Below are 18,613 nucleotides of genomic sequence, written 5' to 3' on the forward strand. Positions count from 1 at the left end.
TTCTGACTGGTGTTTCAGGTTTCTTAGGATAAGTTCCTAGAAGTGGGATCACTGGGTAAAATGGCAGTTACATTTTTAATTTATTGAAGAAATTCCATACTGTTTTCCATAGTGGCTGTACCAGTCTACATTCCCACCAGGGTTCCATTTTCTCCACATCCTCACCAGCACTTGATGTTTGTTGATTTATTGATGGTAGCCATTCTGGCAGGTGTGAGGTGGTATGTCGTTTTAATTTTAATTTGCATCTCTCTGATGATTAGTGACACTGAGCATTTTTTCATATATCTCTTGGCCATTTGTATGTCTTCTTTGGAGATATGTCTATTTAGGTTCTCTGTCCAGTTTTTGATTGTATTGTTTCTCTTCCTTTTGTTGTGTTGTATGAAAATCAAAAAAGACCCCAAACAGTCACAGCAATCTTGAGAAAGAAGAACAAAGTTGGAGGGATCACACTACCAGATATCAAGCTATACTAAAAAGCCACTGTAATCAAAACTCACACAAGAACAGGCACATAGATCAATTGAACAGAACAGAGAACCCAGAAATCTACCCAAGCCATTATGTTCAATTAATATTTGATAAAAAAGACGAGCATACAATGGAGTAAAGACAGTGTCTTTAATAAATGGTGTTGGGATATTGGACAGGTTCATGTAAAAAAAGGAAACTAGGCCACCAACTTACACCATACCCAAGAATAAACTCAAAATAGATAAAATATTTAAGTATAAGACATGAAACCATAAAAATCCTTCAAGAAAATGTAGTTAGCAAAATACTAGGCATCACACTTAGCAAAATTTTCACTGATACAACACCTAGGACAATAAAAACAAAGGAAAAGATAAAAAAAAGTTACCACAGCAAAAGAAAAAGCTTCTTCATAACAAAAGAAAGAAGCATCAAAATAAAAAAGGAACCCACTGTATGGGAGAATATATTTGCTAATGAATAACATAATCTTTAAAGATGAGCTTAAATATGAGTAGCCCAGGTACAAGGTATGAATGGTGAAGGATGTACCTTTTTTCCACTTGTCTCCTTTGCCAATTGAGAATCAATGGTGAGTAGTCAGAGGAAAGGCAGAAGATATGCACAGTCTGTTCAGCCCTGAGCTGGCATTCTTTGTCAGTACTTACAGGCCTATTATCTGGAGAATGAGTCCTATGGATGAAGGCAGCACTGAGCCATGTGGGAAAGTGACAATCAAGACTCACATCTGTAAAGCTTTAAAGTAGACAACATGCCAATGGCACAGGACAAAAGAGTCAGTGGTGAAATGTCAAATTCAGGTGAGATGGGCGTGTGTGAATATCTCTGAAGGCTAAAAGCAAGGGTCATGAAGTCTTCATGTAAAAATCCCCATTGCAGGTTTATATAGGCTTAGTAGCCGGATGGCCTAGTGTGAAATAGCTTATATGAGACCTCCTCTGTTTTTTAAATTCATAATTGTGCTTCTAACTCTTAGTAAATGGGTTAAAGGCAAAAGGACACCAACTAAGTTGGTTAGTGTTCATTTCTCTTCTTCTAGGATAACATTCAGCATATCAGGCAGCATGTTGGAAAATAATCATGTTTAACCAGAAAATTATGGCAGTAAAATGTCTCATAAAAAAATAAATCAAGTAAAGGAAGCCTAGTTGCTTGTACACACTCTCACTTCCATATTGATTAACCCACTAAATTTCAAAGAATTTTCTAGACAAGCCTCTGACATAAACCTTTCAGAAGTCAGGCTTTAACATAAACTGAACTTGAGCATATGGTATTTAGTAGTGTGCTCATTTTAGGGAATGTGTAAGATAATAGGTCTTGATAATTCAAACAGTACATTTATTTATAGTCATAGCCTATTCTGGGGCATATTGCTAAAAACTTTAGCAAGCACATGTTTCTTTCAGGGTTAATTATTTATCTAAACTTAAAATATGATTATGAATTATTTCTCTCACTAAACAGGTAAAGTAAATACTTTCTATTAGATGGTGAACAGGTTCAAAGTTCTCCTGGATCATTTTGAGTTGTGTAGATAGAAATCCGGTTAGCTATGACATACATGATTACACTGAAGAGAGTCTCCAATGGTGACTCTGCTATGTATAAAGACTGTAGTTTTAATTGATTTCAAGGATTTAGAAGCATTTTGTGACCCTCTCTGAATGATCAGTATCCTCCTACCTATGGCTACCCATATATTTAAGGTCATTGCTCAGTAACCAAGTAATTTGCATCTAAAGATATCTACTTAGATTAGTAGGAGAAATGGTGGATTTGTCTTTTAAGGTGGGTGGTTCTGCCAATTCTCTGTCCTTCAGCCTTTTACCATTTTCATTACTAATTGTATATTTATGGAGGAATTTCATTTAGATGCCTGGCCTGAAGTGAATGTCTCCAAATATATATCTATGAATTGGCCATTGGGGGAAAAGTACTACAGAAGGCATTAATTACCCTTGTATAAAAAATATAACTGGTAGAATAGCATCAGGAGTTCTTCAGAATATTATGTGCACAGGGAACAAAAGCAGAGAGGACAATAACTGTTTCAAGAATTAGTAGGCATTCTTCTAAAAAGTCTCATGAGGCCTTGTGAGAAGACATTTATTTTTTATTCCAAACTTTGATTTTTGACACATATTGGGCTTACAGCATGAATAAATGGCTCAAATCATTCCAATAGTAAAGAACACAAAAATAAAATTAGCTCTAAATCATTGTTTGAAGGATGGACATTACCTTTACATTACATGAATTTAACTTTACATTACCACTTGGTACATAATGACATGACTTTCAAATATGTGTGCCTAACAGTCATGAATTGAGATTATACCAGGATATTGATTGTGGGGGTCATCTGATTCCTTGGCCTATACCTGGGTGTGGGTGATTGGCAGTCTGGGTGACAATTTAATCTGGAACATATAAATAATTCAGTTACTACTTTCTAGACAGAAGATATTTCCTATACTTTGAATTCGCTAACAAATACTAAATGCTTAAATACAAATATTTAATATCAAGGAAGGATACATTGTTCTACAGTAGATACTCAGAAACCCATAAAATGCTTTCATTTCATTCTCCAGTTTGTCATTATTTATACAGTATTTAATACCTAAATAGTCACCTGATATTCATTTAAAAACATGTTGCATTTACACTTGGCTCAAAATAAAGTATTGATTAAAGACCCACTCTTCAATCCCTAATGCAGGTAGACACCTACACCTCAAAATGCATTGATGGAAATTGATTTTCTGTTATGTATCATAAAATAATCAGAGAAATACAGCATAAAGCAAATATTTACTGCCATGGTAGAGAATGGAGTTCAGCTTTATAACGGCCATCAGCGAAGACCATGGTTTAAATTATACATTAACAAAGGGCTCATGAGCTCAAAATTAAGTTGTTCTGTTTAAAATCAATCACTGTGACTGTCATTCTGCTTATTGCTTTGACTTCCTAACAAAGGTTTAAATGAGAACTTTATGTGCAAGTAGAGAATGTCACGAGATCTGCTTTTTTTCAGACCTGCATGGGCTGGAGAGGCAAAATGCTTAAGCTATTAATCTAATAAGAATGAGTAATGTATTTTTCCAGAAAAAAAATCTTTACAAAAAATCCCACAAATCCAAAATTAATCTATTATCTAGAGGAAAAAAATGTTAAGGAATGAAAGGTGGGGTATATTCAGAAAGCACTAGATTCACTGATACCAGAGCCAAATGTTAAGCAGGAAATCCTGAATTTATTCTTTTTTTTATTGCCAAGTACCAGAATTGGGGAGTAGGGTTCAGAAAGAGTATTGCTTTTGCTGGCAAAATGCATTCACATTGTGGCTTTGAGAAAGAGCATATTTTTTTGTCACTCGCCTTCATGTTGGTTCACTACACCAGTCCTGAGCAGCTCGTCGATTGTCCTGTCATCATATCTGAGGGCCTCCTTCAGGATGTGGGTTGTGTGCTGCCCAAGCAGGGGAGGAGGCCTGGCCTCTGACATCTTGAACTTACTGTATCTCACAGCCGGGCCTGTCAAAATAGGTGGAAAGCAGGAAGTCTATTAATGACTAACCCTAGGAAATTTATTATCCAAGAAACCTGGGGTATATTTCCCATGAATGCCAAGAATATCACTGCTAGTCACACCCTTAGAGATGCACCATCATTTTGGAAAGAAATGTATTTTCACATGTGGTTTTTCTTGACTCCATTTCATCCAACTGCACAATGGTCATCTGATCTGCCTACCACTGTGGGGGGGCATATATATGCCTGGTGGATGCTAAGCCTGTTCTGAAGCTGTCAGTCCTGTCACTAGAAATCTCAGGGGTAGGGTGCTTAACTGAGTGGACTCTCTGGTTACAAGAGAACAACAACCAAGATACATGCTGTCTTTCTGAAGCTGAAAATATGGCCCCAGGAGAAGATAACCCAAAATTTTACTATTTACTGTCTACTGTATATTTCCAAGATTTAGTTCAACAAACCGCAGATTAACTAAACAGCAGGCAGACCTTGATTGAAGCTTTTTGATGGTAGAAGTTATATAAGCAAGCTCCATTGTTAGGGAGACTTCAATTTTAATGTTTGCTCTTATAATTTCTAAAGAGTCATCTTGAATAAATTACTTAACTTCTCTGAGCCTCATGTTCATAGCTCTAAACAGGGTATGATGTTTACCACATAAACTTTATGTAATAATTTAAATGAGATAATGGGCAAAAAGCACTAAGCAAACATTCCCTAGCCCATAATCATGCACAAAACCCACTGGCTACTCTGATGGCAAAAGCTGCCACAGCATCAATCTTAAAGCTTGCAGTGCAAGGGGAAAAGACATCACCAGCTATTTGCTGAGCACTAAGCCACTGTAAACAAGGTAACTCAAACAATACTTTCAACAACTGTTGGAAATAGATTATCCCATTCTTTATATAAGGTCACTAAAGCCACAAAAGCTAAGGTTTTACTTCAGGTCCCATGGCTAATAATTATTAATAGTGCCAAGATGCAAATCCATGTGCATTTGAATTGTCTCCCACTGAAGGCCATGCACTTTCCATAGCCTTAGCAGTCTCTTTTTAGTCCCCACTCTTCCATGGAAAAGATGAACTGACATTGAGGAACAGATTTGATCTTTGCTGCCTCATTCCATAAGTGAAGTGGTATTGATGTTGGCTGTACTTTATATCTCATCGATTAGCCTTCAGGAAAACAAATTAGTCACAAGAAGACTACAAACAGTACATTTCTATCTAATAAAAAATTTTCAGCCTCCTCTTAATTTGGGAAACCCATAAAAACAGTAAAACCAAAGCATGTATGGGTAACTGAATGTCAGTCAAGAAAGAAGCAAGTGTGCTTTGAGCTCTTTGGAGAATTTCATTAATAAAAAGTACTGTTGTAGAAACCATTGCAATAGTTAGAGGACAGAGACCATCAAGCCACAGCTCTGTGTAACACATACCATCCACTACAAATAAATGGCAATTTTTAACTTATATCCAACATTTTCCTTCTCTGAAGCTTGGTGAAATCCATTTTTTTTTTTTCCCATTTATGTTTCCTTTTAAATGCCCCAGTATATGACTGTTTTTCATGGACTGGTTCCTTTTCAGTAAAGGAGCATGCATTGGCAGTCATGGTGTGCTACTCTCCTGAGAAAACTGATAATCTGATGTTTTAGGAATGTGATCCTTACTCATTGCTCTCTCAGACTTGGTTCTGTTTTGACACTAATTAACAACAGTTTTAATCTAAAACTTGCCTTTCAAAAGAAGAACTCCACTGAGGTAATACATGTATGAAGTCAATGTGATATGGCTTTTTCTTAAATGAATTACCTGAAGTGAGACTTCCAACTGGAAAGTAGGCACTTGACTATATCAAGAATCTGGATTGGAACACAGCTACTACTATTATTGTTGCTGCTGCTACTGATAATAGTAGGAAGCAGTAATAGCTATCATTTTGCACAGTGTCAGCCACTATCCCAAAGGCAGTACATACACTATCTCATATAATCTTCAAAACAATACTGAATGAGAACTGAAGGTAAAGGGAGTTAAGGTAAAAGAGTTAGAGTTAGGGTTTGGATGGAAAATTAAAATAACTTGCCCAATGTCACACACCTAGGAAGGGACATCTGTTTCCAAGTTGAGGTCTCTTGAGTTCAAGAATTTGGACTTTAAAAATATAATTTTTTGAGATGAAATTCATACAATATAAAATCAACCATTTTAAAGTGAACAATTCAGTGCCATTTAGTACATTCACAACGCTGTGCAACAACCACTTCTATCTAGTTCCAAAACATTTCCATCACTCCAAAGTAAAGTCTTCTAACCATTAGACAATTAGACAGTTTCTCTCAACTCCTGCTCCCATAGACACCTGGCAACTACCAACCTATTTTTTGTCTCTATGGACTATCTATTCTGGATATTCCATATCATCACACAGTTGGTGATCTTTTGTGTCTGCTTTCTTTCACTCAGCATAATTTTTTTGAGATTTTTCCACATTATAGCACATATCAGTACTAGGAACCTGGACTTTTAACCTCCATGCAATGATGGCACTGAGAAAATTCTTCAGGTCTAGCCATACTAAAGGGAATTTCAACTTTTGTCACTCCCACTATACACCTTTCTTTCCTGGTAGCTTCCAGAGTTACACTGAAGACTATGTCACCAGTTTATAATTAAAGGTATTTAAGCCTTTGCATAAAAAATCTTAAATAATTTAGGTTGTTAAGTTGGTATTACTTGGTAAATTTTTACAATTCCTTGGATAAAGACATATGTATATTCAATGAAGCAAATAAAGTGATGTTCAGATCCCACAGAAAGATAAGCTTTCATAAGCTCTTGTTCTTGCCACCTTGTACAATAATCCAGTGTATTCCTTCAGTCTAAGCTTTGCACAAAGGGAATAAAGGACTATTAAAACACATCTGTTTCGAAGAGTAGAAAATGTTTGATATAATCATATAGGTCTAAGGTCCAGAAAGAATAAGTAATCTGACCTTTCATTAAACAAAGACTAGCAGATAAGTTACATGTTCTTAAATTAATTTTTGACAAAGTAATATCTATGTTCATGTGTGCTTTCAAAAACTTGCAAGCTGTGTAATCTCAAGGATTTTTTAAGTCTCTGAGCTTTGTCTACACATTTCTAAAATGAGGCTAACAATACCTTTTAAAGATTATTTTGAATATTTGAGTAATATAATATAGGTCATATTCAATATCAGTAATAGTCAAAGAAATTTACATGAAGATAAGACACAATTTTGTTTATAATATTAGAAAATCTTGTGAATATTTTTTTTACTGTTTTTAAAAAGTGTTCACAAATTAAAAGAGAGATTGGAGACGTCAGAGGAATGGCAGCATGAGAGATCACCTTGGAGTCTCCTCCTGAAATTTCAACAAGTTAACCAACTATAATTAAACAAAGAATTTCCTACTCGATACAGAGAGACCCACCCATCAAAACATCTAAAGATGAGCAACAAGGAATAAGTAGGGAGGCGAAAAGGGAGAAAAGCTCAGACGTCCCTCAGATGCAGTCCTGCAGCCAGAAGGTAGCAGTGTGGCCTAGAGAGGGGAGGAAGCTGGCTGTAGCAGGTGCTTCCTTCCTTTGACTGGGAGGAGCACAGAGCTGTGGGGCAGCAGACCATCAGGGAGAGTGGAGAAAACAGTGACTGAGCCAGCAGATGCTTAATAGAGTGTGAGGCCCTTCAGCCCAGCTTTCCACTGTAGGACAGGGGTATTTCTGACAAATAAATGAAACTACAGAGCCCTGTCACCCCTTAGGCTCCCAAAACTTGCCTCCTGATACCCCAAGAGCTACTGCAGTGGAATCACTGTTTCCCTCTGTGACTAATTCCCAGATTTTGTCCTTGGGGCTATATTCCACAAGGTCCCTAGGGGTTGCCATTACCTTGAGGGCAAAACAAACCACACCCTCAAGCATCTCGGCTATACTGGCTTACTGAAGCCTCAGAAGTCAAGTCTGGGAGTTCACAGAAGTAAAAAAACAACTTTTGATTCAGCGCCATCTACTGGAAAATAATAGAAAGAACACTTTAGAGAATCCTGCTATAGAAGGGATAGTTATGCCTAGAAAAAGGAGAGTAGAGAATACCATGAATAACCGCAGTAATGAGGATGATCAGAAAGAAAATGAAAAGTCTCCATAAAGCTCGCTGGAAAACATGAAAATATGTGATATAAGTGAAAGAGATTTCAAGATTGCAGTTCTGAAAATATTCAACAAGATCTGAAAAAATACAGACAGGTAATTCAGTGCACTGAGAAAACAAATCAATGAATAAAATGAGTGCTTTTTTATTTTTTTTTATAAAAGTATCATTTTCATTTAAAAAAATGATTTTTGAAGTTTCAACCAAAGAGATTGAAACTTTAAAAAAGAATCACTCAGGAATCATGGAAATGAAACATGCAATCAAGATTAGGAATGAGCTACTGAGCACAGAAAACAGAGCCAACCAGATGGAGGAAAGAATTAGTGATATCAAAAATAAGAATCTATAAATGATGCAGAGGGAATAAGAGAGAGACTTGAGCATAAAAAAAAATGAAAGAGCTCTATGAGAACTATCTGACTTCATCAGAAAAAGAAATATTAGAATAACAGGCATTCTGGAAGAAGAAGAGAGGGAGATGGGAACTGAGAGTCTATTCAAACAATTAGTAGATGAGAACTTCCCAAACCTATGGAAAGAACTAGATCCTCAATTCCAAGAAGCAAACAGAATACCTAGTTACCTCAATCCAAAGAGACCCTCTCCAACACACACTGTATTAAAATTGTCAAAAATTAGTGACAAAGAAAAAATTCTAAAAATAGCCAGGGAAAAGAAGGAAGTGACTTACAAAGGAAAACCCTCAGAATTTCACCTGGCTTCTCAGTAGGGACTCTACAAGCCAGAAGAGAGGGGAACCAAATATTCAAATATCTGAAACAGAGAAACTACCAGCCATGAATAATATATCCAGCAAAATTATCCTTTAAATATGAGGGAGAAATAAAAACATTTCCGGACATACAGAAGCTGAGAGATTTTATCACCAAAAACCTCCATTGCAGGAAATACTCAAGAGAGTTGTTCTACATGAAACAAAGAACATAAGGTCACAACACTATGAGTAAGATCATCAAAACACAGCATATACAGGGATATTTTGTGACAAAAAACATAAAGGGGAGGGGGCAAAGGTCTGAACAGGCAAAGGAGGGTGAAAATCAGATACGCTCAAAAGGAAAACAAACAATTGTATATATGCAACATTAATTTTTATAAACCTGGTGGTTACCACACACAAAAATCCCCAAACCAGGACACATAGATTAATAAAAGAGGACACAGAGGAAAGAAGTATGAAACACCACCGAACAAAAACAGACAGAGGTACAAAGTAAAAGAGAGAATGGCTATTGTTTTCCCACAACCAGAAAACAAAATATAAAATGGCTATAGAAAATCCTCATACATCAATAATTACCCTGAATGTAAATGGTCTGAATTCACCAATAAAGAAACACAAAGTATCAGAGTAGATCAAAAAACAAAACCCAACCATATGCTGCCTACAAGAGACACTTCTAAGCTGCAAAGACAAGCTAGATTCAAAGTTAAAGTTGGAAAATGATTCTCCAAGCAAATAACATCCACCAAAAAGCAGGTGTAGCCATACTTATATCTGAAAAAATAGATATCAAGACAACAAAGATACCAAGAGATGAAGATGAACACTTTATAATAATAAAGAGGACACTACATCAAGAAAACATTACAATTCTTAATATATATGCACCAAACCAGGGGGCACCAAAATATATAAAGCAACTACTCATAAAACTAAAGGAAGAAACAGATCAAAACACAATCAGAGTTGGGGACCTTAATACTCCATTGACAGCTTTAGACAGATCAACCAAACAGAAAATCAATAAAGAAATATTGGCCTTAAATGAAGAAATCTTGCTTTAAAAGTGTTTTTTATGCATGTATTAAGAAACTTGAATGAATTTTATAGACATGAATCTATACAAATTTCTGAATCCACTCAATACTCTTACTAGCTCTATCTTTCCCACATGGCTTTCTAACCTACAGCCTGCGAGGGTTCTTTGTATGGAATTCTGTACTTTGTTTTTTACTTTTCCATCTGCTTATTGCTTCCAAAGATTACTTTTGTTAGGACTAGGTATTTAGCTCTTCATTCTTTCATGTATTGCTGTTTAAGCCAATCTCTAACCTCTTCTTTCCAGATAAAGTAATCAAATAGTTATAATATTGAAAAAAAAACAAAAGAAGAAAATATGTCTAAAACCTGGGCATTGGTTAAATACATTACAGTGCATCTAAATGATGGCAAGCTGTAGATTAATTTCAAATTGTACTTTGGGGAGCTTTGAATATACACAGTACCCTCACTCTATCCTGAAATAACACTAAAATGGAAGTATAGAAGTTCAACAAACAAGCAAAAAACTTCATGTGAGTGAAGAGAATGGAAGAAAGCATCACTACTAAATGAAATATTTCAGCAAATCTAACAATGTCAGCATTACAAGAAATGTTAAAGGAACTGCTGTAATTAGAAGTAGAAATAGAGAGAGAAACATAGGAATAAAGAATTAAAATGGCGATACATAAGTATCTACAATAATAACCTTAAATGTAAATGAATTAATGAGCCAATATCAAGATTTAAAGTGGCTGAATGGATGAGAAAACATGACCCAAATCTATGCTGTCTACAAGAGACCCATCTCAGGACAAAAGACTCACACAGGATGAGAATGAACAGATGGAAAAAAATTTTCCATGCAAATGGAAATGAAAAAAACACTGGGGTAACAATATTTATATTGGAAAAAGTAGACTTCAAAACGAAGACCATAACAAGAAACAAGAAACATCATTACATAATACTAAAAGGGTCAATCCAACAAGAGAATATAACACTGATAAACATATATGCACCCATTATAGGAATACCTAAATTTATTAAAAAAAAAAAATTCTAGAGGACTTTTTTAAAAAATATATATATATCTTTATTGATTTCAGAGAGAGAAAGGAGAGAGAGAGAGATAGATAGAAACATCAATGATGAGAGAGTCATTGATCGGCTGCAGCCCACAACCCAGGCATGTGCCCTGACCAGGAATCGAACCCTGATCGCCTGGATCCTAGGTCGATGCTTAACTGCTGAGCCAAGCCCAGCCGGGCTCTAGAGGACTTTAAAAGAGATATATAGCAATACAGTCATACTAGGGGACTTTAACACCTCACTAACTTCACTAGATAGGTCTGCCAGACAAAAAGCCAAAAAGGAAACAATGACCCTAGATGACACACTAGATCAAATGGATTTAACTGACATTTACAGAACATTCCACCCAAAGCTGCAGAATATACATTCTTCTCAAGTGCACACAGGACATTCTCAAAGATAGATCACATATTAGGACACAAAAAAAGTCTTTAATACTTCAAGAAGATGGAAATCATATCAAGCATCTTCTCAGACTACAATGACATGAAATTAGAAATCAACCACAATAAAAACACTAAAAGACATTCAAATGCATGGAGGCTAAATAGCATGTTTTTAAACAATGAAGAGTTACCAAAGAGATCAAGAGGGAAATCAAAAACTTCCTGGAGCCTGGCCGGGTTTGGCTCAGCGGTTGAGCGTTGACTTAGGATCCAGGCAATTGGGGTTTGATTCCTGGTCAGGACACATGCCCAGGTTGTGGGCTCGATCAATGACTCTCTCATCATTGATGTTTCTCTTTCTCTCCCTCTCCTTTCCTCTCTCTGAAATCAATAAAAATATAAAAAAAAAACTTCCTGCAAACAAATAAAAATAAACACACAACAACTCCAAATATATGGGACACAATGAAAGCAGTCCTCAGAGGAAAGTTCAAAGCATTACAAGTCTACCTCAAAATACAAGAAAAACTCCTAACAGACTCTTTAACCCTACAACTTAAAAACTTAGAAAGAGAACAAAACAAAACAAAAAAAAACCCTAGGAAGTAGAAGGAAGGAAATAATAAAGATCAGAACAGAAATAAATTACATAGAGACTAAAAAATCAATACAAAAAATCAATGAAACCAAGAGCTGGCTCTTTGAAAAGATAAACAAGATTGATGAACCTTTAGGTAGACTCACCAAGAAACAGAGAGGACCCAAATAAACAAAATCAGAAATGAAAGAGGTGAAATAACAATTACCACAATGGAAATACAAATGACTGTAAGAAAATACAATGAACAACTATATGCCACCAACCTGGACAATCTTGATAAAATGGACAAATTCCTAGAGAAATACAACCTTCCAAAACTCAATCAGGAAGAGTCAGAAAACCTGAATGGGCCAATAACTGCTGATGAAGTCGAAGCAGTAATCAAAGGCTCCCAGCACACAAAACTTCACAGGGGAGTTTTACCAAACATTCAAAAAAGATACCAATCCTCTTCAAACTATTTCAAAAAATCCAAGAGGAAGGAACACTTCCAAGCTCTTTATATGAGGCCAGCATTATCCCAATTCCAAAACCAGATAAAGACACTACAAAGAAAGATTATTATAGGCCAATATCCCTGATGGACATAGATGCTAAAATCTTCAAAAATGTTAGCAAATCTGATCCAGCAATATATTTAAAAGATCATACACATGACCAAGGGGGATTTATTCCAGGGATGCAAGGCTAGTACAATATTCACAAATCAATAAATGTGATACATCACATAAACAAATTGAAAGACAAAAATCACATTATCATATCAATAGATGCAGAAAAAGAATTCAATAAAATCCAACACCCATTTTTGGTAAAAACTCTCAGCAAAGTGGAAATAGAGGGATCATACCTCAACATAATAAAGGCCATATATGACAAACTTACAGTCAACATCATACTCAATGGGCAAAAACTAACACCATTTTCCCTAAGAACAAGAACAAGAAGAACAAGAACAAGAACAAGAACAAGAACAAGAACAAGAACAAGAACAAGAACAAGAACAAGAACAAGAACAAGAACAAGAACAAGAACAAGAACAAGAACAAGAACAAGAACAAGAACAAGAACGGTGTGTCCACTTTCACCACTTTATTCAACATAGTACTGGAAGTCTAAGCCAAAGTAATCAGACAAGAAGAAAACATAAAAGGCATCCAAATTGGAAAAGAGGAAGTAAAACTGTCATTATTTGCAGATGACATGATATTGTACATAGAGAATCCTAAAGACTCCACCAAAAAACTACTAGATTTAATAAATGAATTTAGCAAGGTAGCAGGATACAAAAGTAACACCCAGAAATCTATATCATTTTTATACACTAATAATGAACCTTCAGAAAGAGAAACTACACAGAAATTCTATTTACCATTGCAACTAAAAAAATAAGATACATAAAAATTAACTTAACCAGAGATGTAAAATACCTGTACTTGGAAAACTACAAGACACTGAAAAAAGAAATCGAGGAAGATATAAACAAATGGAAATGTATACCATGTTCATAGATTGAAAGAATTAACATCATTAAAATGTCCATACTACCCAAAGCAATCTATAAATTCAATGCAATCCTTATTATTAATACCAACAGCATATTTCAGAGATATAGAACAAGTACTTTGAAAATTTATATGGAACCAAAAAAGACCCCAAATAGCCATGGCAATCTTGAGAAAGAAGAATAAAGTTGGAGAGATCACAATATCAGGTATCAAGTTATACTACAAAGCCACTGTGATCAAAACAACCTGGTACTGGCACTAGAACTGACATATAGATCAGTGGAATAGAACAGAAAACCCCCAGAAATTGACCCATGCCATTATGGTCAGTTAATATATGACCAAGAAAGCAAGAACATACAATGGAGTAAAGATAGTCTCTTCAATAAATGATGTTGAGAAAATTGGACAGGTACATACAAAAAAATGAAACTAGACACCAACTTGCATCATACACAAAAGTAAACTCAAAATGAATAAAAAACTTAAATGTAAGATGCAAAACCATAAAAATCCTGGAAGAAAACTTAGGCAACAACATCTCAGACATCTCTCATAGCAATATGTTTGTCAATACATCTCCTAGGGCAAGAAAAACAAAGGAGAAATAAACAAATGGGACTGCATCAAAATAAAAAGCTTCTGCACAGCAAAAGAAACCATCAACAAAATGAAAAGGGAGCCTATATATGGGAGAACATATTTGCCTTTGATATGATAAGGAGTTAATATGCAAATTATATAAGGAACTCATACAAGTTATCAAAAGGAAGACAAACAATCCAATTAGAAAATGGGCAAAGGACTTAAATAGACACTTCTCCAAAGAGGACATCCAGATGGTCAAGAGACATCTGAAAAAATGCTCAAAGTCACTAATCATGAGAGAGGTGCAAATTAAAACCACAATGAGGTATCATTTCACACCTGTCAGCATGGCTACCATAAGAAATCAATGAATGACAAGTGTTGATGAGGGTGTGGAGAAAAGAGCACCCTAGTACACTGCTGGTGGAATGCAGACTGGTGCAGCCACTATGAAAACAGTATGGAGTTCCCTCAAAAAATTAAAAATTGACTTGCCATTTGACCCAGTGATCCCACATCTAGGAATAGATCCAAAGAAACCCAAAACACCAATCACAAAGAACTTATGTACTCCTATGTTCTTTGCAGTGCAATTAACAATAGCTAAGATCTAGAAACAGCCCAAGTGTCCATCAGTAGATGACTGCATAAAAAAGCTGTGGTACATTTACACAATGGAATACTATGCAGCTGTAAGAAAGAAAGATTTCTTACCCTTTGAGACAGCATGGATGGATGTGGAGAGTATTATGCTGAGTGAAATAAACCAGTCAGAGAAAGACAAGTACCACATGATCTCACTTATATGTGGAATATAATGAAGAATATAAACTGATGAACAAAATGGATCCAAAGACATAGAAGCATGGAAGAGACTAAGATCTCAGGAGGAAGGTGGGGATGGGGAAGTAGGCAGGGAGAGATTAAAGAACTTATATGCTTACAAACAGTAAGCATAAACCATGGACACAGACATTGGTCTGGGGAAGGCCTAGGGATAGGGTGGATGTGGGGTGGAGGGGATCAATGGGGGTAAAAAGGGGACATCTGTAATATTTTCAACAATAAAGATTAAAAAAACAAGAATGTCATGGGTGGGATCATGTTGATGGGTTAAAGGAGGTAGAGAAAACTAAAGTTCAGAATATTCTGTAAAGAGACTGAGAGGTAGTGAATTTCACTCCCCAAAAGCATCTGATCTTAAAATCAGTGGTTATTAGACTATGAGTTGTTAGAATCGAATTAGGAATGAAAGCAAAAATATTCAATTTCTCAATATAAGCTAATCTCACTAGTTTTCTGGAAACTAGAAAAAAGTAAAGCTTGCTTTCAAATTTCTAAACAAAAATTATGTTAAACCTAGAATTCTATACCTAGTAAAATGATTAATCAAATATAAATACATTTTCCAACTTACAAGTAAGTCTACTAAGAAAGTTTGTTGATGTTGAGGCCAATGAAACATGGGAGTAAATTATAGAAGAAAATTTTGGTATACAATGAGGGCCAATCAAGAAGTAAAGGGAAAGAAAGGCCCCAGGATGATAGCTGAGACCAGGAGAGTCTATATGGTAGAGATGGGAGAGGACAGAGACCTTCGAATAGGGAGCCTAAGAAGGCCAAAAGAGCCTTAATTGTATAACTAGTATAACTAAAAAGTTTTAAAGTCTTTATAACTGAAAAGTTGGAAATATATAATAATAAGATAAAATTACATTATGCAAGAAAAAATAATTAGAAAAACAAAATTTGCATAAGAGAATCATGGTCCAAAAATAAAGCAAATTATAATGTCTCATGATTTAAGTAACTGATTTAAGTAAACAAAGAAAATCCACTTGACTTTGATGTCAAGAACATTGGAGTAGCACATATTACCTGTGTATCCTCTATAACAGCACTAAACATAGTGCATTAAATTGTCTATTTAGTTGTCTATCCTCTATGGAGACAGAAAAATGTCAACTGTTTTTGCTAATATGTCCGCAGTGCCTTTCACAGCCCTACAAAATAAAGATAATGTCAATGATTGTAGATTGTGCTTTTTAGAGCATTATCTATGAGAGCTTTCAATTTATAAAATAAAGACCACTATCCCTCTCATTTTACAGATCAGAAAACTGTGGCTCTTTATATGGTTAGTTTGACTAAAGGTACTGAACTAAATAATTGAAAGAACCAGGACAAGATCTCCTATATGTCAGACTCCATGGTCCATGTTCTGTCATTCAATACAAATTTATTAAACTAATGATTGCTAACAATTAAAGATATTTGAATAAGTACTGCTTATGGCATTTTAATGAATTCATTATCCACTAATTTATTCTACCTATACTTTTTAAGTACCTATCCCTGTGTCAAGATCTCGGCTGTATGATCAAAATACCTATTAGCAAACCATGGACTCATCATTGATGTTTCTGTCTGTCTCTCTCTCTCCCTCTCCTTTCCTCTGTCTGAAATCAATAAAGATATATTTTAAATAAATAAATAAATAAATAAATAAATAAATAAATAAATAAATAATAAATAGTTAAATTTAATATAAATTATAAAATTGTTAAAAACCTACTGAAAAGAGGAGAATATTGTAGGCAGAATGGGGACGGGCCATTGTGATAGTAAAAGGCTATTCTAAGTGGGATGTGAAATAAAGCCAAACAGATTAGATGATTTTAAAGCTGAGCCTTAAACTGAGCTATTGATATAGCTAATGGAGGAAATAACATTCCAAACAGTGTGAAAAGGCTTGATGTTCAAGGAACTAAAAAAGATACAGTGTGGATAAAATAACTTGGTAGAAGAAGAGATATTTTAGATGAAGTTGGAAGGAAAGGCAGAGAAGAGAATGCAAAGGGATTTAGAAGTTGATGAATCCTGTTTCTGGGTTGAACAGCTCGTGGGGCCATTTACCAGATGAGGAAGAAAAAATGGATTGCATAGACAAGTTTGTGTGGAAGCAGTAATCAAATTTCTTTTTCCATTAAATTTATTTGGGTGACATTGGTTAATAAAATTATGTAAGTTTCAAGTGTACAGCTCTATGATACATTATCTGTATATCACATTGTGTACCCACCATTCAAAGTAAAATCTTCTTGCGTCATCACATATTTGACCTCCTTTACCCTTTACTACCCATCTCCCCAACTGCTTCCCTTGGTAACTATTATGTTTTCTGTGTCTATGTGTTTTTGTTTATTTGTTTTTCTTGTTTGTTCCCTTGTTGCTTTCAGTTTTATATCCCACATATGAGTAAAATCATATGGTTCTTCACTTTTTTTTCACTTATTTTGCTTAGCATGATATCTCAAGATCCATCCAGGTTGTTTCAAATGACATAATTTCATCTTTTCTTATAACTGAGTAATATTCCATTGTATACAACCACTAAGGAAAACAGTATGGAGGTTCCTCAAAAACTAAGAATAGGCTTTCCATATGACCCAGCAACCCCTCTCCTGGGTACCTACCTGAAATATTTGAAAACATTTCTTTTCAAAGTTATACGTATCCTTATGTTCATTGCAGCATTATTCATGGTAGCTAAGATATGGGAACAACCAAAGTGTTTTTAGATAGATGATTGAATAAAGAAGATGTGGTATATATATCTATAGCTATATACATTATATAAGTATACATAGATAAATATTTATATGTATAGTATATGTATATCTACATCTAATCATCATCTATATCTAATTCTTTCTTTTGGACATGCTATTTGAGGTACCTATGAGATATCCCTGGAGAGTTTTCAATGAACATTTACCTATGCAAGTCTGGAATTCAGGGAAGAGTTTTGGTCAGGGTATATAAATTTAGAATTCATTTACCATCTAAATATCTTATTCCAAAACAATATATTTCCAAAACAACTGCATTTATTCCAACATCCTTGATGCTGAGATCTTAAGTTATTTAGGCACCCTTTTCTCTGCTATCTAAGTTCTATAGTAAATCTATTGCATCAAAAGTGTTTAGTGTTCACAGAAAGCAAATTAAATGAATGAACAATTCATCTCTATAACTCATAATTTGGGAGATAAATGCATTTTTAAAAAGAGATTTCATATTCTTGGCCTTAAGCAGGGAAACTGCTATTGACTTGAGGGTAGACTTAAGACATCTTTATGTTGAAAAGAACTGTGGACTTTGTGTCCCACAGAAGAAGCAGAGAAAGAAACAGAGTTCTCTTTGACTGAGAGCCACTTACAGATAAACAAAAATGAGATACTTTTCTTCTGCTTTAACAAAAGCAATCAAACTGAAAAACACTGAAATAAATGAACACTGTGGAAGCTTCCAGTTCATCAACTGAAACCCCAAGTGCTGTCCTTGTGAGGGTCTAGCTAGTATAATGATTGGTGGTCAAGGCTCTGGGTTTACTTATACCCCTCGCAAAGAAGGGAAATTATGG

The 18,613-nt window shown here is 35.1% G+C and overlaps 1 protein-coding gene across 1 annotated transcript in view; it reads right to left on the reverse strand.

Moving 5' to 3' along the window:
* Positions 1-1,621: 1,621 nt before the first annotated feature.
* Positions 1,622-18,613, reverse strand: part of SUGCT (succinyl-CoA:glutarate-CoA transferase) — an 841,499-nt gene continuing 824,507 nt past the window's right edge. Inside the window, exon 14 of the mRNA XM_016207271.2 lies at positions 1,622-4,040. Within this exon, the coding sequence (XP_016062757.1) occupies positions 3,877-4,040 (164 nt within the window). The 3' untranslated portion in view covers positions 1,622-3,876. The remainder of the gene's footprint in view (positions 4,041-18,613) is intronic.

Source organism: Miniopterus natalensis, chromosome 10 (assembly GCF_054644295.1).
Source record: "Miniopterus natalensis isolate mMinNat1 chromosome 10, mMinNat1.hap1, whole genome shotgun sequence".
Taxonomy (NCBI): domain Eukaryota; kingdom Metazoa; phylum Chordata; class Mammalia; order Chiroptera; family Miniopteridae; genus Miniopterus; species Miniopterus natalensis.